This window comes from Diprion similis, chromosome 8 (genome assembly GCF_021155765.1).
Source record: "Diprion similis isolate iyDipSimi1 chromosome 8, iyDipSimi1.1, whole genome shotgun sequence".
In the NCBI taxonomy this organism is placed as follows: domain Eukaryota; kingdom Metazoa; phylum Arthropoda; class Insecta; order Hymenoptera; family Diprionidae; genus Diprion; species Diprion similis.
Window position 1 is genome coordinate 23,657,821 of NC_060112.1, and position 25,829 is coordinate 23,683,649.

The following is a 25,829-nucleotide window of genomic DNA, read 5'->3' on the forward strand; positions in this document are numbered from 1 at the left end:
ACGAATCGCGGTTATTGGACGCCAAACCCGCGGGCTTTTATCCTTTCACTTTTCGCGAAACAAGATGACGACAGAGATTAGCCGAATGAACCTAAGACAAAGCGGGAATATATTCCCTTTCACGTAGCAGACTCAACTGTTTGCAAACTCAATCCCGTTCCATTCCCTCGCCTAAGGGTTGTTACAACACTAGTGGTGGTTAATTTTCACGGTTGCATTAACGACGGAATGGTCTGAGAATTGATAGAGCATCATCATTTATGTTTAATATATTTCTGAACCAAGAACGTCGAAATTTAAGGGTGCATCAGATGTACAGTCGGTCAAGAAGTGTCAAACCCGGATATTAAGAGACAAGGATTTGAATCGAACAATTCTAAGAATTTTATTCGTCAACGTTTTCTAAGTTCAGGCGATTTGAAAATATTTGGCTACAGGGTACAGTTTGTCCATTTGAAAAATGTGTCTGTGCCGGAATATAGCCGGCAATCAAGCTCGACCTGCAATTAGCGAAATAAAAATAATTAGTCACTAATTAAAAAACAATAATATCGACATGTCGAGATGATTCAATTTCAAGCATATTTTTTTATTTCCTCGTAGCTAACTTGTTACGTGAGCCAAGTACAAATTGGGAGGAATTGTACGAAGTGTTCGAAATTGGCGAACGCTTGAAAACAAGGGCGAAAATTAACCGGTCGACGAGCGTGTGAAATTTTCGGACGAATAATTCCAGTTTATTCATTAGTGCCGAAATGTTTTCGCTACGAGTTGCTCTTTCGTCACTGCAACAGTTAGAATTATTGGCGAAATATCGTCGGGCGCATGACGATCCGATTCCATTCCCGAATCCTTGTTTTAACAGCAATTCCAATTCTCCTTTGGTCTCGTTTTGAAACGCAATAACGGAACAATAACAACTCCTTTATTGTTCTTTTGACACGAGTGCCCGAAAGAAGTGGAATTCGCCTCGACCCACTTTCCTGCACGCTCCGCGCAAAGTGGTCGGCATATTTTTCTCTCCAGCCAATTCACCGCCCGCATCTCAATTGTATTGGCAAAATAAGAAACAGCCGAAATATTCCGAAATAAAAACCAATTCCGCTCCTCTTAATCCCGACATTCGCACGCGCAAGTGATTTAGCCGAGCGCAGTTCGCTCGACGAAACGAGAATAACTCGAGCTCCGCTTGCCGGTTTACAGCCACATGGTTTCTCGATTTCATAAAGCGCAAAAAAATCCAAAATGTTCGGGAAAATTTGCCAAGGAGAGGAAGTTACGCGCGCCTTAAAATCTGGCAAACGCCAGTCAGCGAAATAGTTTCGAACTACGTAAAACGCCGTAGTTTTTTCCAAACTACAAGATGAAGGTCGAAATTGCAAAAGCAAATGGCCGAGCTTTGAGGCGGAAACTGCAGTCGTGATTCCGCAAAGCTCTGCAATATCGGGACGGACCCTGTCCCGAATTTTATGACAAGATCGTAAATCAAGGAACGTTTCCGCAGGCTGGTGAGGGAGGTAATGGCCGTCAACGTCAACATGAGGGTTGGCATCCATACCGGAAGGGTACACTGCGGGGTCTTGGGACTTCGAAAGTGGCAGTTCGACGTATGGAGTAACGACGTGACTCTGGCGAATTACATGGAGAGTGGCGGTATACCCGGGTAAGTAAACCCACCGCGAACAGCTTCGAAGGATGCTCATTGCCGAGGTTCCAACCTCGAGACTTGCCAAATCCACCGCCAAATTGGGCACAGTGAAAATTCACTCGATCGCTACGGATGGCGAACGAATTTGCGAAAAGAAAATCTAGCGTTACAGATCTGAGGATTTATTTCAACGTTACGGATGCGTCAGGTTCACACCGTAAGAAAAGTGTCGTGTTGATTGGCATAGACTTCGATCTGGTGCCATTTTGATCTGATGTCAGTCCAACACTCTATGATGTTGATTTACCGAATTTACCACAAAAAGTATTCTCTTCTAGTCTACATCAGTCAATTTTAGTCAATTTAAACACCACCATTGTTTACGGTGTACAGTCCATCTGCAATAAAGTGTCAAAGTAAAAATATTGACGAACTGAGTATGAGAATCAAGAACCGAATGAAATGTCTTTCCATTTTTATTTCAAAATTCTTTCATTTGGATATTATTTTCACCAAACCGTAGATGCATCGGGTGATATATCCTTGAAATAAGCAAAATTTTCTTCTGCTTTGAGTTTGAGGATGCGATAACGCGAGGCGAGTGAAGGTTGAGGAATGATAATGACAACTTAATTAGTTGATTCATTTCCTGTGTATGTCTGGAGTGATTACCCCCCTAGATGTTCATATAATTAATTCACTACCAAGGATGGCGAAACTTCTCTAACGTTTCAAAGTCTGTTCTCAAATTCAATTACCAGACGTGTACACATCACCAAAGAGACTCTGGCCTGCCTCGAAGGTGACTACGAGGTCGAGGAAGGTCACGGTGGCGAAAGAAACACCTACCTCAGAGAGCACAACATTCAGACATACCTGATCGTGCCTGGGGATACTTTTCGTGACAATATGGCGCCAGGATCGGGACTCAGGAAAGGTTTTTCAGTGAACGGCAACGTTTCCAAGGAAATGAGGGTCATGGGTCACGGTTCTCAGCACGGCAAGCAGACCAAGTAAGTCCACCAGCTGGACGATCAACCTTTACACCGTTTTCACACGGAGATCTAAGTAACCGTCCTTTCGAGAAACCATCAAGGTTTGAAATTTCCGTTAAACCTTTCACAAAGTGACGGTAAAATGTTTCTACCGTTTCAGATCATTTGCGATTTTCGTGTATGATATGTAGGTACATGAATAATTTGACATCGAAACTTCATTATTATGACGCGATTGTGGTCTGTACCTATAATTTCAAGATATATTTCAAGACGAAACTCGGTATTGTGGTGTAGTGTAGACATGCTACTTTTATTACCGTGAAACACTTTTCGGAGGCGTATAACAATTTTACCAGCCCCAGGCGGCTTAACGTGAATTATGTGAATGTATAAGAGTTTCCATTAAATCCCAAGAAGAAATTATTCTTCCCGCCGTCTTAGGGCTTCCTGGTATACATTTGAGAAGGATGGATGGTAGCGACCCTTTGATACGCTCGACGAGTCGGTGGAGACTTGATCCCTCTCTCTCTCTCTCTCTCTTTCCTTTCCACTTTTTCATTCGCAAAGCGAAATCGTCCGTATTACAGAGCGAATAACGCTTTCAAGCTCGCCTAACTTCCGTTCCTTGCAGATTGGGCTTCGGTGATACCGTTGAGTGCGAAAAAGACCCCGACGACGAGGTTAACGAGTACCTGATGAGGGCCATTGACGCCAGAAGCATAGACAGACTAAGAGCAGAGCACTGCACCCCGTTTATACTGACATTCCGACGGCCAGACATCGAGGAGAAGGTAAAAAAGGCTCCTCCACTCTTATCTCCCTGAATCAGACTTCGTTATAACCTTGAATTTACTCATACCTCGAATCCTTAACTGTGCAGTATTCCAGAGAGAGAGACAGGATGTTGTCAGCCTACTTCCTTTGCTCCGCATTTGTCTATCTAATCGTCGTAGCAGCGATCGCCATCACTTTAAAGGGGTAAGAAAGATGCACCCCGCAGTCATAAATCACGTGTAACCGCGGCTTGCCACGATATTCGAATCCTCGTAATCGATCTTTGTCTATCCATCCTCACAGGAGCATTAGTTTCTATGTTTCGAGCTTGTTTGGCGGCCTCGTCATCTTCCTCGTGAACGGAATTCTACTCGCCGAAAAGAACGAGGTGACTAATCCTTCTCCACGTATTTTCGCAGAGTAATTTCTAACCTTTTTAAATCGATCATTCAACAGGTAGTACCGCACTGGGTGAGAAGCATTTCTGTCCACATCTACGAGAAGCGTATAGTGGCCCAAAGCATTGCTTCCATCGTGGTCTTCCTCACTTTCACAACGGTATTGTCACCCTTGGTAAGTTATGCTCGGGCGAGATTCGTTGGTCCAAGTCAGAAATTTTGCAACCCTTGACTAAATTTCACCTACTCTCTATTCATCCGCTGACTAAGTTCACGGTGTATGTTTACAGGCTTTGCACAGTTCAATATTTGTCCAGTGACTTGTTTAGCACGATGCGAGAAGTTTATTTCGCTGAACAAAACATCGACAGAACAATTACACTTTCAGCTACCAACGTGCCGACCATTTGCATGCCACATTGTCTTTGATTTTGACGATATATTCACAAAAGGGGAAGTTGACACGAACTTTATGATTTACACATCGATGAATAACTCGCCAGACATCATTTCACGAAATAATTGTAACCTGTTATTAAGAACAAGACCAGGTTAAATAATGCGGCATAATTTGTACAATGGTAGTCACAAGGTAGGGCAGAAGGTGGAGCAAAAGGCGCGTTAAGGATAGAATTAATTGCAGCTCTGGGTAAAGAAAATAAGGATAATTCCTCCGTCTCTCGGAGCTTAATTGTAGGGCCAAGGAGGCGTAGATAATGGTAGGATGGAGTTCCGGGGACTCCTAACGACCGGCAATTTGTCAGTGAAGTAAGAAAAACTCTACTACAACCTACCTGGTCTTATCATCATTTCAGATCAATCTCCAGGGGCAGGAGGAGTGCAATAACGCGACGAGCACCACGTCGTCAGAAATACTGGACAACTCGACGGTGATGGAGAGCATATCGAGCGTCTCCACGACCTGCTACTACGTTCTCTTCGCCGACGTAAGAGCCCCAGCTCACCACACGCTCTTGTCTCTCGTTTCTTCCGATCTAAACGGTTAACAGCCATCGTACTCTTCCAGCTATTTCCGGTCCTCGTCATGCTGGTCATGGTCACCTGCGCCGTCTACCAGATCCTCACATCCGTCTTCAAGGTTGCTGTGCTGAGTGTCGTCGTCGCGTGCTACCTCGCCGTCAGCATTTATCAGGCCTCGACGGAGCTGGACTCGGAACCCAGAGGACGTTGGTTGGCCGGTGTTCTGGTGGTTTCCTTCATGGCGGCGCTGGTCGCCCACTCCCAGCACACCGAGGCTACCTACAGGCTAGACTTTTTGTGGAAGCTCCAGGCGACGGAGGAGAAGGAGGACATGGAGCACCTCAAGGCCTACAACCAGAAACTGCTGGCCAACATACTTCCCGAACATGTTGCCGAGCATTTTCTCTACACTGTTAATTCCGACGTGAGTTCTTATGGACACTCGAAGAAGGATGGGGGAACGGAAAAGGACTCACACGATGATTTGTATCTTTCAGGAACTCTACCACGAGCAGTGCGCCTTTGTCTGCATAATGTTCGCATCGATACCGAATTTCTCCGAATTCTACATCGAACTCGAGGCGAATAACGAGGGGGTCGAATGTCTTCGGCTACTCAACGAGATCATTGCCGATTTTGACGAAATACTTGCCGAGGACGACTTCAAGTACATTGAGAAGATCAAGAGCACCGGGGCCACGTACATGGCAGCGTCTGGTTAGTCTCGCATTTCCTTAAAATTCTTGGATCATCGAATGGTCAAAGCGTTACCGTTACAGTCCTTGCATGAACTTTCTTGTCGCAGTCCTTGCGGAATATATTAGATCGGATTGGATAGTATCTGTGCGTTACTAAATAAAATGAACTCATTGCACGACAGAGTCCTAGTTTATTAGTCCTATTTATTATCGTCGACGATCGACTAACTTTTGGTTGATAATGTATAGCCTTAATACATCCTTAATCCTTAAAGGACCGGCCTACGCCATTTGTCATACTGTCATTGATCTACCAGCATTTGACTTTGATTGTAAAAAAAGGATTTTTCCAAATTCCTTATACCCTGGTCCTCTAAGGATTGATTTAAAAAACTTTCGCACCTGACATTGTCTGTACAAATTTGGCAGGACTTACGAAGAGCACCTGCGACATGCAGGACTACAGGCACATAACGGCGATGGCCGACTACGCGTTAAGGATTCGCGACCAGTTGTCGTACGTGAATGAGCACAGTTTCAACAACTTTCGCATGCGGGTTGGAATCAACATCGGACCGGTAGTCGCGGGTGTCATCGGAGCCCGTAAGCCGCAGTACGACATATGGGGGAACGCGGTGAACGTCGCCTCGCGAATGGACTCGACGGGGGTTTTGGACGGCATCCAGGTGACGCAGGAGGTCCGCGATATCCTCCACCAAAAGGGTTACCCGCTCACCTGCAGGGGGAGTATTCAGGTCAAGGGGAAGGGGAGCATGGTTACGTACTTCCTCGACGGACCGAGGAGCGAGGACAGCAACTCCGCATTCTCCAAGGCGAACCAAAACTCGGTCAAATCTCTCAAACGGACGAATTCTAACAATAATTCGGGGGTTGTCGAGCGAATCCCGTCGAGAAATGGCGTCGTGGCGCTTTAGGGTAGTTTGAGAGGTTTTGGGCCTTTTGCAAGACGACTTTTATCGAGGTTTGGTACATACGAATGGGCAGACTACCACTAAATCGAACGCTAAAGTTTAGTGGAGAAAAGTCTGTTAGAAGAATCTCGCTAACAATCAATTGCCAGAAAGCCTCAAAATCGAGGTTTAATTCCTGTTTTGGCGAATTAATCTCATCGATTTCGGAATTACTGCTATCTCGAAATTATAATCCATCTGTATCAATATGAAACAAGTATGAAAGATATTAGACAAATTGCAAAATACATTGTTTTATTCAGATTTCATATTGTGTCAAATGACGACGTGTCTGAAAAAAATAATTCTCGAGAACGTACGAATTAAAAAAGAAACAAAAAAAAATTCTTCCCTAAGCTAAAAGAAATTATACAAAGATAAAAAAAATATATACTTCACTTCTTCAGGAGAAAATTCATTTTTTAATAATTAAAATTTAAGGCAACACATTCCTTGGGATATTATGTCGAAATTTGAGATAAAAAATAGTTCTGAAGAGTGTCTGTATTAGAATTGACGACACCCAAAGTTGGACGTTGAATACATTTGAGCCTATTTGTGATGACGGGGCGTTAAAGTTATCGACCATGACCGAAAATCAATTCTTTTACATTCCAATGATTGCTTATGATAGGAAATCTTTGATAATGCTTGCGTTAACATAAATCGAATTTAAATCATGCTTTACGAATTTACCTGCATGGACAATTTATGGCTTCCGGCTTCGCGGTGTGCATATATAATACCGATTATAATTTTCCGATCGATTAAGGGAAGGTCTAAGGTCGGAACATGGCGACAAAAATAGGCACATAACTTGTACACATCGTCGTCGAGGGATTAAACGACAATGCGCGATCACGCTAATGTCCTTTTCTAATCCTCCCAGAAAAAATATGCCTATTACATAATACGTTCCTCTTGAGGATAGAATTTTTTATACCTCTGGAGAAAATATTCGCGTCCCTTTGCTTCCGGCGTGTATTTTCTCACGTTATAGTTATTTTTTCAAAAAGCTTTCCGCTTAAGGATACGAAATAGAAAAAGTCTATCCTGAATGTTACAGCCGGACGTGTATGACGATGATTAGATGCTTAATGTAAAAGGATATTTGTTGACAAAAAGAAAAAGAAAAAGAAAATGAAAAAAAAAAACACTTCCATTTCACACGTCACGGTGGAATACCAACCAGTTCATTCGATTTTATCAAACACCTTTAACAAAACTGAAATTGTAGGTGTGTCAATTTCCCAATAATATAAATTGACTTATTATTGTCAATTATTTCCAACCAAAGATTGTAAAACGTTGTGAGAAAAGTTTCTCCAATTCCAACAAATTTATTATAGTGTCATGTCGTAATTACGTAAAAGTAAAGTTATCGAACTTTTGCGATCACATATTTATTACGTTTGATCATTTTACAAGTAAATCGAAATACCGATATTTGATCTATCTCATTTTATTTATCTCAACTAATTTAATCAGCAGTTAATATAGTATAATTGACTTGAAGTTGAATTATTTTTAAAAACCAAATATTTTCCGTTAATTAGTTAAACGAGAATTTTGATAACTTACGGCGAAGATTTTACAGTGTTTGAGGTTGGGAGAAAATTGAAATCAAAACGAAACAGCCGAGATCCATAAGAATAATTTTAATTAGTAATATTTTGTACGTACGTAATTAGACAAAAGAGATGAAATGTCTTCTGCAGATTTAACGTGCCAATCTTCTCTAAGGGCGAATAATCTCTAAACTTAATCATTAATTATCGCTAATTGAACGATCTGCACGATTTTATGGTTAACAAAAATCCAAAACTGCGAAAAACATTGGATTAAGAATAACTGGGTACTTGAAAAATTGAAAAATTTTACAGCTGCGTCTTTTCTATACATATGCAAAACATGCAAATATACGTGTTTAATAATTATTAATATATATATATATCCCGTATATATAAGCGAAAAAGATGCGAAGGTTCTGTTCGAGCCACGCGGGTTAAATAAAGTCTTACAGGCGCTAAATTACGCACTTAAACCTTTCTAGTCAATATACCTAGAGGATGAAAGAGAGCTAATCATAGGTGAAATAAAAATTTCATCATCGTTATTTAAAGTCACCATAATACAACGAAAATAAGAAAAGTTTGAGGCAAGGAATACGACGAAAGTTACGAAGCTTCGAAAAAATGAATTCAAGCTGTAGTTTAAAATAGGTTGAATATAAATAATATATTATGTGTATAGTGATATGTTATATGTATATACATATGTATATTGAATATTGTACTTTGAGAAAGAGAAATGATGGTATATACGAACGGGACCACGTGGAATGATTGAAAGAGATGTAATACACGAAAACAGAAAAACTATAATACGAACGAATATAGAAAAAAGAAGAAAAAAAAATAACAACAACAACAACAACAACAGAGATAAGAATGAGAAATCAAACACATACGCGGAGAGTAAAAGAAATCAGATCGGAACCATTAATTTATAATAAAGAATAATTGAGATATTGTTCATCCTTGGCTGTACTTTATAAATAATATAATACAACATATTACAGGTATATATGATCATTGTTGTTGTTATCATTATTATTATTTGGTATTATTATTATTACTATTATTATTTAGCGTATACATATGTGATTGTTCTGTAAATATACATACAATATTTATTATATTTAAATATAAAACATCGTGAGTATATGAAATGAACTATAGGTATATACAATACATATATACATACATTATAGAGGTAAATAATAGGATTTTTGGAAGATAAGAAAATAATAATGAAATAAACTGTGGATATCACTTATTTTTTTAATCCCCATTAATCCAATCTGTGTTATCGTTCCTTGAAAAAAAGATTATAATAATAAAAAGATAGAAGTTTCGTTCAGATTTATTGAAATTTAACAGTTGAACTGATTATTTTTCAATTGGATTTCTCGTTTTGCGATAACTCAGAGAAGCGAGAAAAAAAAAGGAAGAATTCATTTTGAATGGGATCGGAAAACTTTTGTCACGATGAAAAATAAATAAATTTCTTACAACATCCTGAAATACCGAAGAGATTATAATAATAATAATAATGATAATAATAATAAAGAAAGTATTTTCGTTCTAATTTATTCAAATTTAACACTTGAACTGAATTTTTCAATTGGATTTCTCGTTTTTCGATGGCTAATTTAAAGGAAGCGAGAAAAAAAAGAAAAAAAATATTCGTGTTTGAACACCATCGGAAAACTTTTATCACCGTGAAATATAGCTCTTAAATAATACTAATCATGTACTCGTATGTGTCGATGTCTGGCGAGTACCTTAACGTTTGTAAATGTGTGTATCCAATTACTATGTATGATAAGTGATGAAAATAATATGTAAAATGTGTAACATGCTGGTACGTAATATATACGTATTCATATGTATATTGTACCGCACATAAAATATCAGTCGGGTATTTCGTCGACGTTAATATTGCGTATATTATTGTACAGTCTTATCTGAAAGATGGGAAGAAGCGTGGCGTTGATCTCAACGTTTCACCGAATTACAGTGCAACGACTTTCGTTACGTACTTACAATATTTATTATAATTATGAATTATTTTTTCCAATTATATCAAAATTTCGATCCGATAAATCGAATGTTAAAGTTCAGCCTTGAACCCGTATGCGTTAGTAGATCTATATATTATATACACTTGTTTTATCGTGTAAACAATTTACGAAACGTATTTCAAATACTCGACTGATAAGAAGGAGAATATAAATAATAGAAATGCAGCGTATAGTCAATATTACGTGAATGATCCGTATATCGTGCCATTATATTGTACCGTATCTATGCTATACTTGAAGTGAATTTCAAATTGTATATGACGCCATATCAAATTATCAAAAGGTAGAATCAATCCTCAATCCTCAGAGTAAATATTCAAACGATTAAACTATATCAAGACGATAACGTTAATTTGTCATGGGTATATTATAACTGCCCAGCTCCCATGTCTCTTATACATAATTACACACGAGCAAGTTGTATACTTTTGGCGTCAATTATTATTGCGGCAATAACTTATCTCCAAGGATGATCGACTCGCGTTCCTCAGCTACTCGAATAACCGCGCGCAACCAATTTAACGAATTAACGCATCATTCAACTTCGTAATCTATGCCGGTATTCAGAGCCTAGTAGACACTTACACTGTATCGAGAAAATGGTATAACTACCTAATTAAATACATGCATTGCTATATATTATAATGAATTAAATAAGACAAATTTGGTGTATTATATTTAATGGCCTAAAACGAATGCACTGTATAATGAATGAGGTTGCAGAGGATAACCAGAAATGAGATGAAAATTTTCTCACTGTAATAAAATTTAATTACAAATGAAAAGTAAACAAATTTTTATCGAAGTAATAAAGAAAATACATTTGTTCAAAGGTGAATCAAACATGATCCTCAAGTGTAAAAATTATATTTCTCATAGTATATAGTTATACACGTGATAACCGATCGAATTTATTCTTTACACACAAAGTTTACCACCAAGAAGAACGTCTCTGTTTGAAATTTCAACAACTCTCAGTCATCCAGAGTGCTTCAATATAGCTAATAAAAACGATATGAATGCGAGTTACGTAACACAGCTAGAGTGCTGAACGTCTTAAAAAAAAAAAAAAAAACTAAGAACCAGACACCGGGACGGTTTAAATAACCGAGCAATTGACTCTGAGCAAGTTGACGGTAAGATTATTTAATTTCTCATGAAAGTCCAATTCATTTTCGAGATATCAATGATGCACGCAACTTGAAACCCGTAACCATATTGCACCGATGGGTCAGCCTAGAATTAATCGACGAGCATTTTTCGAACTCGATTAGTCGTGGGAAAAAATTTCCCGCTTTTATAACTCGAGCCTAAGTGAAGAACAATGCCTTTCGTAGCTACGTTCAAAGTTCTTTCACCTTCTTCGTCCAATCGGAATCAATAGCTCCGAGTCACGTGACCCTGGCGCCTGCGCAAACGAAGCTGCGCGAACGACGTCGAGATACGATCGTTCCAACTTTAGTCGATAGGAAACTTCGAGAGAACTCCGAGAACGCCGGCCGGTCTGCTGTCGCGTCTAACGAGGAAGAATAAGGCTGATGAAACGACCTCGAGTGATTTTTAACGCGCTCGAAACGCGGCAAGTCCCGCGAATGGCCAACTGACCGAGCATTTCTCAGTCGGCTGCGATCCACTTGAGTATCATTCACTCCTGAATGTCCATGGATCCACCGCGTGTTCAGCCGCATGTGTTCAGTGCCTTGATTAGCACAGAACTCTGTGTAGCGCTGCGGTAGACGAGGATTGAACGGAGCGCATGAGCAGCGGGAAAAATGAGAAAACTGGTCCTTTTCAAATGCGGACCGTGTGAATTTGGCCTCAAGGACACTTGATGGGTGAGCTCGTTTCGTATTTCGCGGGATGATACGTACGGCTCGGGAAAACCGAACGCGTTTCATTCCTTTTCTTTCCAGTCTTCGGATATCATAAAATCGAAATTTATCCGTCTCAATAGAAACCTGTGTTATTATTTCTTAATTCTTTTCAACAAATTTGCTCTGTAATTTTGGCTCGCAACTATCTTCAGAATCTGTTTTTTCTTTAATTATGAAATTAGATGTTTCGAATGACTATGAATTGATATTTTTCAGATTTCCATTTCTTGTAACTAAAAATCGATTTCGAAAATATACGACTTAAAATGAAGAAAAAAAATTAAAATAAAAACCGAGTAACCGTGGCAGTAAAGTTTGCGCGACAGGTGAAAAAATTCGTCGCGATTCTCATCACCTGAAATCACATTGATCCGTGCAGCCAAAAAATGAGATATTCATTTCTACTTCACGTTTTCTCGGGCGTCTTTTTTTCTGAGCCTGGTGAAACATTTTCAAAGAAAACAGTCTCTTCCTTGCGGATGTTATTCAACGTCGACCCGCATTGCTGATTGTTATCTGTAAAAATAATTGTAATACTTTTGTGATCTACAGATATGTACGTCAGGTGGCTGAAAGATCTACATCGATTGCCTCTTATCGAGAGATTTCACTTTCCGATAGAAGTTTAATGGGGGAAAAACTCAATGATCCGGACAGAACCGCGCTTCCAGTAAAACCAGTTCATAAGCTAACGACGCTCGACTTTTACTCATAAAACGAGGCAGCTGCTATAATAGCAGCGTGCGCAAATTTCCTGTAATACCTACACAAACAGCGCGCGATTAAGATCCGTTGCAGAAAGATGAAACCTGCTTATGCAACAGCTCGATAGTCAGAGGGTTCTGAAACCGCTTCGAAACAAGTGGCTAAGAAGTTGAAGAGTGTTTTTCCCCGGCGTCGAGAACTGGTTCAAGATAAGAATGAGCTCGTCCAACTCCGAGGTAAGCCATTAAACATTCTTGATGAGATTTAATAATCGATACCAGATCTAGAAGACGTCGTCGTTGAAAAAGATATATTGCCACAAAATACACAAGCCTTTGATCAATCTCAGGCAGAATTTGTTTGCTTGCAACACTTTGTTGATAAACTTTCAAGTGTGTTATTATGGTTTCATTCAACGGCGACGATGCGATGAGGTGATAAGTCGACGCAAAGACGCACGGAAGAATCTACGCGAGATGTGGGTTGGCGGGTCATTCGTTGCACTCGAGATAAACTCCGAGGTCACTCGGAGCATTGAATCATACGAGTAATTCATTGCGCCGGATGTTTCAGACGAGGTCCATCAACGTGGAAGTGCGGAAGCCGAACCTCTGCAAAAGGTATTTCGGATGGATTCGCTACGTGTCGGTGGAGCCCACAATGTGGCTCTATATGATGGCTTACATGACGACTTCCGTCGTCGAGCAGGCCTTCTACGTGAACAAAGCGTGCCGCGTCGACCATGGATTGTCGGAAGAGATCTGCGACAATTTAACCGGGAACGATACGCTGCAGACAGAAGTTCAAGTAAGCAACTCGCCAAATTCACTTGACACTCGCTCCGGCCAATTGACTCATTCATGACGATGGATTTGACGGCCACTCGACGTCGCCGATCTAGATTTGTCCTTGCAAAATCGATCAGATAGCTCGAATTGCCTTATAGTCACATCTTGCCTTGCAGATAACCTTTGGATACGATCTCGAAGCCGGACGGTAATTGGTTATGGTTAATTATTTTACGAAGTGACGCTCGTTCTTTGCCAGCAGATTTTTCTTTTGAACATCTGTTTTCATAAGATTTATGTGATAAGAGAGTTGCCCCAACACTTTAAACTCGTTGTGTAATATCTCGTTATATTCACGCGAGGAATTCTTTTCAGCATCACCGCGAAAAAAAAATAAGTAAACATACAATATTTCCAGGTGACGGTATCGACCTTCCAGCAATGGAACGACATCGCAAGCCATGCATTCCCCATAATCCTGGCACTCTTTAACGGGAATTGGAGTGATCGCCGAGGGAGAAAAGCTCCGTTGGTGATCGCGCTGATTGGGAAGATAATATTCTCCTTCATGATCGTGGTGAACTCGGTAATGGACACCTGGACATTGAACATGGTCCTCTACACGGCTAGCTTGCCAATGGCCATACTGGGCAGTGACGTCGCGATATTCGCAAGCTGCTTCTCTTACATTTCGGACGTGTCTTCGGTCACTCAGCGAACAATTCGCGTCGCCATTCTGGACGTGGTTTACTTGAGCACTATGCCTACAGGTCAGAACTTCAGATTCGATGTGTTTCAGGTGGGGACTGAATGGAATCGGTCGCTAACAGTCCATTTTTCTGTTCCAGGAATTAGCCTGGGCTCCTATCTGTTCAACAATGTGGTCAACAAGTCCTACACGATAATGTTCGCCATCAACGGTACGCTCCTAATTCTCGCCGTTATCTACTCCGTCTTGAGACTAGAAATGAGAACGACACCGCAGCAGATGCCGCTGGATAGGGGGAGCAACGTGTTCCTCGATTATTTTGACAAGAAACACGTCGTTGCCAGTATAAATACTTTGATCAAGCCGAGACCCGAACGCAGGAGACTCTACTTGTGGACTCTGCTGTTGGCCATGGCTCTTTACACCTTCCAAAGAAGTAATTCACCCTGTTTTGGATATTATCAGTCCTTATACCAGTTTCAAGGATCAAATTTCAAAGATAATTTCAACCGCAAAGTGACGGGCACAAACGGCACGCGAAAATATTCTCGTTTGTATTTTCCGAGGAGTTTCGTTTGCCTTGAACTCTCCTCGAATTCGATTTCACGTTTGACCGGATATTACGAAGTCGATACTTTATCATGTATACTTTCTTCGTCTTTGTCTTTTTCGATGACCAAAAGTTTTACATGCATTTTCCAGACGAGAGAGAAAAGAGCTACCTCTACACCGTGAAAACATTCTCATGGGACGTTGCAACTTTCAGTAGATTCCGAACCGTCCAATCGAGTTTATTCGTCGTAGGTAAGCGATTATGATCGATTTATAACAACCCAATTCCTAACGAATTTGTCAACTCTACATCACATTTCGTTTCAGCAATGCTCTTCGGCATTCCGATCATGAGTAAAGTCTTTAGGATGCGAGACACCTTGATTGTAGCCGTTGGAGCAATATCCCATGCGAGTGGCCGTGTCTTTTACGCAACTGCAACTAGCCCGGCTCTGTTCTACGTAGGTTAGTGTCTCATAATAACCATTTACTTGCACAGTCAATCAAAGCTGGGATCGATTCCAGGGATCAGGAACATTAGACTCACTTAAAAACACTTTGAGATTACGTGGAGAATGGTTGCCGCATTTTCTCGATTTCTCAGATGAATCTAACCGTGGAATCATCCATAAAAGAATATACTATAGTGTCACTGAAATCATTGCTCTCGTGAAAAATGAACTTCCGGTAATCCATTCGCTTTCGTTTTCAGGTGCCGTGGTCGCTGCTTTGGGTCCAATAGTGGCGCCAGTTCTCAGGTCGATGATGTCAAAGGTTGTTCCAGTGTCAGAAAGAGGTACATTTGCTATTGCCTGATTTGAAAGGGTCTAAAGTTGGACCGATCCATACGTGCGGCTAGCGCAAGAACAGTACTTAGCGTTATACATATTCGAAACCATTTTCAGGGAAAGTGTTTGCTCTTCTGTCCGTGTGTGACAATGCTGTACCGCTCGTCAGCACCGTCTTATACTCTCAACTTTACAACGCCACTGTAAAGACGACTCCAAGCTCAATTTACTGGCTGACGTTCAGCACTCAAATCGCAGTTCTGCTACTTAGTATGTGAGTATAAAACGAAATTGCAGTGCAATCCTGAAAGCGAGTATGAGGCTTACTTCTAGCAAGTCAGATGCAAGTGGTTATACATTTGCAGAGAAGTTCGTTGAACTCTTTTCCGAAGTAACTTGAGATCACTTGGCATTTACTCAACTCATATACAAAATAACTTAACTTCGTTTTCATTCATGAAGTCATGAATCAGCTCTAAGCCTTTTCAAATCTTTTTACTTATTTCAAGTAAATTGAAGAATTTCCAAGTCGTTTAAATCCCTGTATGTCATGCTAAACGATCTGAACCAAAATCCAAGTCACTTCTGATTAATTTACTTAATTAATTCCATTTTTTTCGGTAACCAGTGAAACCGTGAAATCATTCGAATCGTTCGAGTCTCGTAGTTCTCCGAGTCAGTTCTTTTTATTTCATATCGCTAATCAACAAATTGTTTAATTTATCTTTCGTTCTTCAAGGGTGATTCACGTGTCCCTGGGATCCCGACGGTTGGAATCCGTGAATGAAGAGACCGACAGTATCTGCAGTTCTCCGGAACTCACCAAGAACGATCCATCGCTTGAATCGTTTGACGAGAAAACGAACGCTGTAGCTTGACTTGCGAGAAAATACGCGTTAAACGTGATTTAGAATTATAGTTAATTATTAATTTATACACGTAGACTGCCATATTTAGTCTATATAGGTATTATATTCGAATTAGCAGCTACTTCGTGAATTGTCAGTGATGTTCAAATTTGTACGGCTTTAATAAGCTGATGCATATTTCGAACCTACATAATATACATATAATATATATGTATATGTATGTATCATACACAACAGCTCTACGCGAATCTTAACTATACCTTGAATCAGACTGAAAACAAAATAGAACAATTGAATTTTTATAACCGTGAGCCTCGTACAAGTCTGCCTTATATCGATATAAGCTATCTGGTAACATTTTTCTATCGATATCAGCTGTAGTAGAATTTTTCAGTCAGTTTTCCCGTTGACTCAAAATTAACGGGATAACAGAACGCTCAATGATTTTGACGAAAGATTTTAGATTAATACAGATAAATTTCTATCGAATAAAAGACTAATTATCTTAATTTAGTACAAACAAAAATACATATCCAAATTAGTTATTAATTACAATATAGGCTTAGTATTTTTTTCTTCACCCCGTTATTTTTTCATTTTACTATAGAAATAGAAACGTACCAATTTCTGTAACTTTCGACAGAATTTTGAGCTTGCAACTGTTACCATAACTATGTATATGAGTTCTAAAAATTCTCACTTCTAAAATTGATTATTTTTACATTGATCTGCAGAAAAATTGTTATTGAAAAAATTTTTAGTGTCACACGTTTGCAAATTTGAAAGTGTAAAATTTTAAGCGGCTGCTCGTGAAAGCAGATTGTAGATTTTTTTATCTTCTTCTTCATCTTTTCGAATTCTGGCTTCGATTGATTATCGCAACTTAGCCTGTAAAACGGGAGACAAACGAGCGTAGGGACAAGTTCATTTTACAAGTAAAAAAAAAACCTGGACGTCCTCGATCCTCGTCCGTCCGAATAAAATTAACCGCTGTACTAAAACACAACCGACAAGTTCCTGCCGGAGAATATTTGGGTAAAGGACTGATTTGTATTCAGCTGGTAAAAAGATGTCAAGGACCGCGAAGTCGCAAATTTCTCATAAGTCAATCATATACCTGAAAACGTAATAATAATAATAATATGATGAAGGCAAAATAGACCTAAAAACTGAAGTAAATTAGTGAAAAGATACGTTAATAACTGACAAGGAATTGCAACTGCGAATTAGTCGCAGTGTACGAAATTTTTTAGCGATAAGCGGTGTTACCGCTTTTCGTGCAGGAATTTCACACGTCCTGACTTCATAGTGTACACGTTATCCAAAAAACGTGAATCAAAAAATTAATCAATTACTTCTTGCGAATTTTCAAACTACGGCGCGATTTTGGCAGCTTTTATTTACACATAGATTGAATCTCGTGTGATTTATAACACGCAAACGGCGATGCTTATCTCTCACACAGAACTTATCTCGTGAATGTATGTCTGTACGTACCAACACGCATCGCGTGGTATAAATTTATACACACAACGTACCTGTCGTTAATACTTTGCATGACGGACAATTCACGCAAGAAAATAATTACGTCAGCTTAGAAAAATTATCGCGGAATACCGACTAGTGAAAATAGATGCAAGTAATTATTTATGTGCGTATAGTATATTTATGTTATATACAACGATAATTCATCCAAATAACCGTTCCGGGAAAATTACATTTTAGCCATGTAAGAATGACATGAAATGACGAAAATTCACTTTTTTTCTATTATAATTTAGTCATGAAAAGAAGTAATGATTCTATGGGTTCACCTGTTTTTGAGAACCAACAAAGTACCGGGGATAATTATTGTGGTCCGAAATATAGATCGTTTTGCAAGATTGCCGCTGAAATCGTGCGTAGATTTCATTTTTTACAATTATCACAACAAAATTGTCCAATCTAATTTTGGTGAAAGATTTCAGAATTCAGATTTCAATTCGTTACAGACTTTGAGAGGGTTGAAAAAATTCTATGTGAAATAAATATATATAATCTTAACGATATGAATTTTTTTTACTCAGCATTATAAGCGTTAATTTGACGCAAAAGACTCTGATGTAATCAATAATTTTCTTTTTTCCTGGATAAATGATTTTTCCTGAATAATCCAGCGAATTAATTATTCCTATATTTGAATTTTTCTTTCGCATGAAAATCAATCGTCGTATAAATACATATATATTTTTTATCTTTCACCTCCTACACTAGGTTTTCCTGACAATACATAACATTATACCTATAAAAACAAAACTCTTGAAAGAAGTTTCGTTAAAAGGACGAAAAAATTATCATCGTCGCGTAAGGTCAAGGCGGGAAATCGAAAGTAGAATAAACGTATATGTATATAAAAAATGTAAAGTAGATGGCAACGGGAATTGAAGGCTTATTGACGAGGTGAACTTCGCGAAATTTTCACGCCTACATGGAATAGAAAGTGCGTATGCAATAGGAAGACGTGTATATGTATGATATCTTACACACACCTGTAATTCGAATATTTGCCGTATTCCATTCTGACCCGAATTCGGTCCCACCTCCATGGAGGCCCTCCTCGCTTATAAAGAGACAATATTTACATCTTTTCGTCAGAGTCTGATCTGTCAAAGAGCTGCATCGAGTGCAAGAAACGCGACCCGAAACATCCATTCAACATGGTAACTAAATTTACTTCTGACTTTTTCATCGTTAATTAGGTATTAGAATGGAAAATTTAAAAATCTTGCATTATGTCCGTTAGATAGAATGTCGATAAATAATTGACACGTACTTTTTCTTTTTTCAATTCAATGTTCATTAACAAATATATATATATATGATTTGAAAAAAGAAAAAATACGTGTCAATTATTTTTCGACATTCTATCTAACAAAACTAATGGAATTTTTCATTCAAATACTTGATTGGCTTAACAGTTTTATATTTTTTTATAATCATATTATTTAATTTTTATACTACAAATGTTTATATTATATTTTTTAACGATAGCGGTAATTTTAGAAGCGAATTAAAACAAGCAAAAAAAAAAAAAGGGAGGAACCGGAGGCAAAACTTTTTTTTATTCAATTTATCGCTTGATTTCGTTTCTGTGGTTATTATGTTTTTTTTTTGTTTTTTTTTTTCAACTCTGAAAAAAAACCGCGAAAAATTTTATTAGCAATCCTGTTAGTGTAATTAAAATAGAACATCAAAGCTGTGTAATTAAAATGATATTTTTGAGAGTGTAGAAACATTATCTCTAAAATTAATCATTTCAGATCGTCAAAGGACTGTTTTGGTTATTGTTCGCGGTTTTGATGGCCGTTTCAAGCGCTGTTCCGCTTCCGGTTCCGGCAGGTGCCATTCTCGCTTATCCCATACCACAAAGGCCTTCTTATGCGTCAAACTTAGGACCTTATCCAAGACCAACGACCCGAAGACCGCAATGATGACTTTTACCCTCGAACATCCCCAGGGTTTTTTTTTTTTTTTTTCAAGATCGTAAGAAAATACATTTTTTGTGAAAGTCCTTGAGAGATTGAGTATATTAAGAAAAATTAGGATAATAATATAAGATAAAATGGCGAATATTTATTTATAATATTATTTATAGCAAAACATAATCAATTGCAATTCTGTATCATATAGATGTAATTTATCCATTAGAAATTTACTTCGTATAATATAATGATGCAGTATTAAACTTTATAGAGCAGTTTAAAATCTGTGCGTAATATATTTACCGCGGCGCGAAATTCAAACGCTGAACTAGAGACGTCGGTGTTACACAATGACAGAAGACAACCTGAAACGTGATAATAAAAAGAGAACAATGGAAATCAGACCGTGCAACGAACTGAAACAACGAGAATAAGAAAAAGAGAGATATTAAAAATAAAGGCAAGCTCGACGTTGCATGAATGAATTAATCCAATTCTAAAGCATAAAACAATATTGTTTTCCTCTAGAAAAAATTTGACAATCTCGAAAATTACATCCCAATAATCGTGCCACGTACGTTAGTTATATTTCCAATTTCCCTCATCCTAAGCCGCAGTTTTCTAGAAAAAGCATAAAGAAAGGACAAAAAACCTGGCTATAGTATAAGTGAATAAAAGAATGAAAAACCCAACCACTCCTACATTAGCGTTTGATAATTGGTTGAGCATAGGTCGGAATTCACCATACATTATGCGGCCACGAACACGTCACGGATGGCCGAAGCTCCGCAGAACAGTCATTTTATTCTCAGTCAGTGAATCGTCCGAGCTGTTTCCGACTGTCGTCCACCTGATAAAAGGCAGTCTCTCTTGTCTCTTCGGATATCACGGTTCCACCCTGATCGCGGTCTGGAATCGTCAGGAAATTCGGATCTCACCCTTTCAGTGTTTTCTCTTCTTCTTGTTTCATCTATTTTTTTCTTTCACTCTTTTCCTCTTTCTCTGTGTCTCGTCTCCCCATTTTCGCAATTCCTTTTTCCACCCGCGACGGAAACATGAGAGCCTCTGTCTTCCTGATCGCCGCGATGAGCCTTATACTCTGTCAAGAAGGAGTTTTTCCCCTTGATCTGAACGCCAATTACCTCCTTGGAAGCCTCCGAAATGCCACCGTCAACGCCGGAAACTACAGTGAGTACTTTTTTTTATTTTTTTTATATTTCCTTGACTCTTTTGGTTTTGGAACTATTCGAGGAAAATTTTATTCATCCTTCATTGTTCATCAAGTTTCACGTAATTTTTCAGTTTCGGATACCATTCAGAAGCAGAAACAAATGATCATTAATGCAAAGAACACGGCTAGCGAATACGGTGAGGAAACATCATCGTTATTTGCATGCAAATATTTTTTTCACCGGCTCGACTTTCGTAATCCGATTTCTCTTGCACGTCTAATCATCCATTATTCGTTGCGTGATAAACTGTATTACGAAAAAATTTTGAGGCGAAGAAGAGATTTGATTACTCGCCAATTTGAAAACTGGACACTTTCTGCTCTGAGATTTTCCCCCTCGCTTTCGGCAAAACAGGAAGACGTAATGAGAGCGTCACGTGATAGTAAAAAAAAAGGATAGAAAGAAAAAAAGCACAGACACTACACTTTTGCAACGAAACATGTTTGCGTTAAAAACAGAGTAACGCAATCGTAACAAGGGCAGTGCGCAATGCCTAATTATCGCTGTAATTATGCACATGGCACGGTGGGCGGTAACTAGATGAACGTCTTATCAACCCCGAGTTATCATCAGTGTCTGGTACAACTTTCCGGTCGTAACTGTAGAATGTAATGTAAATAAAGTGATATTCGAAACGAGATGTAAACGAGAGGAAAAATAATTGAACCAGTGAAATAACAAGATTGGACTAAATTATCGAGAGATATGGTAATTCGATGATGAAACTGGAAGTGCACACGGTGTATATAATAACTTGGAATGAGTTGGATTACTATTAGATTACAGATTATATATATGTTACATTTTCGATTACTATATTTCTATATGGAAGTATTTACGCGTGGGCTAGTCGCTCGGTAAATACGCAATTGTAGTAATGTATGCGTGATTTTTGACCTTCTCTATATACAGTAGGTAGATACGTCTGATATATTATAATGAATGAATTATTTATCTAAGAGCCTGCGCACACGCTGCTCGGCGGACCAACAACGCGAATTTTTAACAGGATAAAGAACAAATCTGCTCGGTGATTCTTAACCCGGCTAGACGCTATTTACCAATCGTTCGAGATTTCTTTCGATCGATAAAAAAGATACAACAACGACTTCGTACTTATCGAGTTAAATGTTATCCATTTTCCCGATTATCAAAATCTTTTAAACAACTTTTTTAAAAAGGAAGTTATTGTAATCACACCTACAATTAAAAGTTGACTTTTCACTAGATCTACACGGTTCAAAATCTAGAAAATCATCTCCGACCATTTTCGTTGGCTGATCATGAATCTGAGGTTAGATTAGCGAAATCCAAAATGGCGAATCCAAGATGGTGGAAAAAAACGTTTGAAAATATTCAGATTTTAGTAAAAATTTGTAGATGGAGGTGTTTTGGGTTACCGATAACGAATACAAGGTCTGACTTGAAAAATTTGTAATAGTGGATCCGTTATGATAGTTCAAAGTAAAAAGAAATCGTCATATTTTCATGTAATAAGGCATGATTGATTAGGTCGTATCCAATGCTGTCTCAAAAAAATCGGCGTGCAGTGTGCATACAATTATATTACACATAATGGACAACTATATCATTTTGTAGGAAATGCTCAAGAGTCAGATTAATCACGTAGTTTGTTGATTACAAGTTTATTCCATCAATGACCGTGATCTTGCAGACCTCGCAATTAACGATCTCCAGTCTGAAAGTGGAGAGTAGTAGGATTCATTATTGATGCACCACATGAATCACGCGATACTCGCGTTATGCTTTTCCTTTTCAAAGATCTTCCACAGCGTCCGAGATACTCGACGAGTCCGCAGCGTCATTTCAATGCTTATATACGTGTGTAATTGTCTCCGTTTCTTGACTTTATTTATGAATTTTTTATTCTTCCGATTCTCTAACCAGCCAAGCGACACGTAATGTTGATATACACACTCGGTGTTCGTGTTCACCTTGAATCACTGAAATTATTATTCAAAACGACTATGCGTTACTTGTGAGTTCGAAGTTCGGCTTCTTATTCCACTAACTCAGACATTGCACGAAAGTTGAATCATTACTGAGATTGGTCACTTTAATCTTGATACTTTTCCGTTAACTTGTTCACCAGATAATCCGACGTGTTCAGTGTTTACAGAAATAGTTGTAATGATTTTTCAAAAAATCTGAGAAAAGAGTATAATACTAACATTATAGTCAACAGTAAAGTTGAGATGTCGAGTTTTCGTTTTAAATCACTTTAGATAGTCAAAAATCTGATGCATTTATTCGATTTTACCATTTTACTCTGATTTTATTTATTAGAAGTTTACTATAATATACTCTGCAATTTCATTGAAATATTTTTTGTATCACCTTCATATATATTCGAATATTTAACCATTGCATTGATGTTAATTTCGATAGAAAAAAAGCAGTATTGACAGAACTATTAAAAAAAAGTAACATCTGTTTTGATTGAATGTGCAAATAATGGTTTTTGAAACAAAATCAACAAGCTAATCGTGGAGTGAAATAGAACATAGTTACTAGACTTTTGACCATCTTGAAGCAATTTGAAGTTAAAAAAAATCGGTATCCAAGCTCCTGTCTTCGATCTTCTTCATTTTCTTCTTACACATTTTGACCAAATCATTACGACTCATGAAGACTGAGAATATCTGATAAACAAGTACCCAAGTGAGTTGCGAGAAGCTTGTGAGATTAAATGAATCAAAGGAATAAATTTCAACTCACCAAGCACCTTAAAAAATGTTTGAAGAATATTTTATCGCGTAGATACTTGATTGCTTCCTTTTCTGTGACCTTCCAGTTTCGAATGCAGTCGCAGTGCCAAGGAACGCGCTGATCAATGCCAAGGCCGCGACCACGAACTACAGTAAGTTGAATTATGCAATATCTTTAAAGTGGCCTCAGGCCCAACTGACAGACCTGATGACGCATTTTAAGTTTTTATATTTGACAAGGATAGTTGACAGCACGGCGTCCAAGGGTGTGGAGGTCAAGTTCAGGGCGGTAATGGAAACCATCAGAGTTAAAATGCCAAACGGATTACCTGCGTTGGACATTCCTCCTCTCGAACCTCTCAAAATCGAACACGAGACTTACAACCTGTCCCACAAAGACGTCGGCAAGTAAGTATTCCACATCTGCGGATTATAATTCTCACGTAGCCATTTAATTAAGGAAATCGATAATGCGACGACCACTTATAGTCGCAGTGGCATCAGCTGGAAGTTGAATTCTTAATCATAGGACACTACTGATGACTCAAACGTTCTTACAAACCATCGGGAATCAATCTACTGAATTGGGGTACCTGAAATCGTTGGAAATCACTCCGAATTACTTTATGCTAGTCTTAATGGTCTTAAAGTCCTGCCACGAATCATGTCTTAATGGTATCGATTCGTCACTGTCATGTGATTTCAAACAATTTCTGTACCACAGTAAGTGACTTGCCTTCATTTCCACTTTATACCAAATCGGTCTTACTCATTTCCAACAGTTTCTCATCGTTGAATACGATTTTCATAGACTTCTTCCGGTTCCAAGGCGGTAAAGTAGAGTAAAAATCGTTCGTCACCTGGTTTTAAGGTTGAGGTTACAGACCATTAAAGCTGCCATCATCGTGACTATAAACAAGCGGTAAATACCAGGACATTCTGGTTAAGTGAATCCAAAAATCTAGGTCGCTATCCTAGACAACGATGCGTGCATCATAATACTACACAGATATTTTTCCCTCAGCGCAAGTGTATGACTTCTTAAAGTAAAGGTCTTCAGTCTTATTCTAAGTTAAAATTGTCTCATCAATTGGAAAAGCGTTAACCATTTGATCCGACAAAGAAATGATGCCTGACAGATAATTCGATGACTTAAATGATGAATTTCCCTGTAACAACAAGCATTTCGACCACCGTCGACAACGCGACTATTTCCGGCTTGTCGACTTTCGTACTCAACCGGGTGCAGATATCCGTGATAGGAGGTGTAAGTCTCGCGGTAAACTTGAGCGTGCCAACCATCCGGGGAAATGGACACTACGAGGTGCACGGATCCGTCGGCCGGTTGTTCCCCCTAAACAGCACCGGACCCTTTGAGTTCGAGGCGCAGGACACCCGCTTCTACATCCACGTCGTCCTGGGATACTCAGGATCGATGTACGTCAAGTCGCTGGACACTGACTTCTCCGTACGGTCCGTTAAGGCGCGATTCTACCACCTTTTCAAGGATCCGGAAGCGGACGAAACGATGAGCGAGGTGCGTTAGACTCCCTTGTGTAGGTACGCCCCTCACTTCCGGTTAACTAATCGCGGTTCTCAATCTGTTCAGATCATCTCCGAACTAGTGCCACAGATTTTGGAGATCGTTAAGCCCGAGGTCAAACCTAGACTTGAGGAAGTCATCGCCCAGAGGATAAACGCCTCTGTAGCTCGTTTGAATATGGGGAATATCCTCGGGATCCTGACCGGCACAGTTGACCTTCAGACTCTGGCTCATCTCACCACTTCGGGTCCTCAAATCCTGCAGCCACTTGGCCGTTGACCAAAAACCGGTTCTACATCACAGGTGCAAAAAACTTGCCATCGGTATACGATGGAAGAATTAGTAATGAATAAATTTTGACTTTTTTTTTTTGAATTCTTCCGTCTATCGCCATCTACATAGCACATACTTTTAAAGCAAATTTTTCAGGCTCTTTCTTGCAAAATATTTTTCCCACCTGCGAGT

General features: G+C 38.9%; 3 protein-coding genes across 4 annotated transcripts in view; all 3 read left to right on the top strand.

Annotated features, from left to right (window-relative positions):
- The window catches only part of LOC124410041 (adenylate cyclase type 6), a 77,367-nt gene extending 70,795 nt beyond the window's left edge, over positions 1-6,572 (top strand). Inside the window, exons 10-19 of the mRNA XM_046888155.1 lie at positions 1,505-1,663; positions 2,410-2,661; positions 3,278-3,437; positions 3,527-3,624; positions 3,724-3,808; positions 3,877-3,993; positions 4,634-4,765; positions 4,846-5,223; positions 5,297-5,516; positions 5,927-6,572. Of these exons, the coding sequence (XP_046744111.1) occupies positions 1,505-1,663; positions 2,410-2,661; positions 3,278-3,437; positions 3,527-3,624; positions 3,724-3,808; positions 3,877-3,993; positions 4,634-4,765; positions 4,846-5,223; positions 5,297-5,516; positions 5,927-6,432 (2,107 nt within the window). The 3' untranslated portion in view covers positions 6,433-6,572. The remainder of the gene's footprint in view (positions 1-1,504; positions 1,664-2,409; positions 2,662-3,277; positions 3,438-3,526; positions 3,625-3,723; positions 3,809-3,876; positions 3,994-4,633; positions 4,766-4,845; positions 5,224-5,296; positions 5,517-5,926) is intronic.
- Positions 6,573-11,733: 5,161 nt separating this feature from the next.
- Positions 11,734-16,677, top strand: LOC124410045 (solute carrier family 46 member 3). Its single transcript, XM_046888159.1, has 10 exons — positions 11,734-11,949; positions 12,541-12,929; positions 13,267-13,500; positions 13,900-14,251; positions 14,330-14,626; positions 14,893-14,994; positions 15,070-15,207; positions 15,455-15,538; positions 15,648-15,804; positions 16,270-16,677. Exons 2-10 carry the CDS (start codon positions 12,909-12,911, stop codon positions 16,406-16,408), a joined length of 1,524 nt encoding a protein of 507 aa, XP_046744115.1. The 5' UTR covers positions 11,734-11,949; positions 12,541-12,908; the 3' UTR covers positions 16,409-16,677.
- Positions 16,678-20,658: 3,981 nt separating this feature from the next.
- Positions 20,659-25,735, top strand: LOC124410049. 2 transcript variants are annotated; one of them, XM_046888165.1, is made up of 6 exons: positions 20,659-21,048; positions 21,163-21,228; positions 23,908-23,973; positions 24,067-24,229; positions 25,004-25,358; positions 25,431-25,735. In XM_046888165.1, the coding sequence occupies exons 1-6, from the start codon at positions 20,916-20,918 to the stop codon at positions 25,641-25,643; spliced, it is 996 nt and encodes a 331-aa protein (XP_046744121.1). In that variant the 5' UTR covers positions 20,659-20,915; the 3' UTR covers positions 25,644-25,735. The 2 variants fall into 2 exon arrangements, with proteins under 2 accessions (XP_046744121.1, XP_046744122.1); XM_046888166.1 differs by lacking the exon at positions 21,163-21,228.
- Positions 25,736-25,829: the final 94 nt, after the last annotated feature.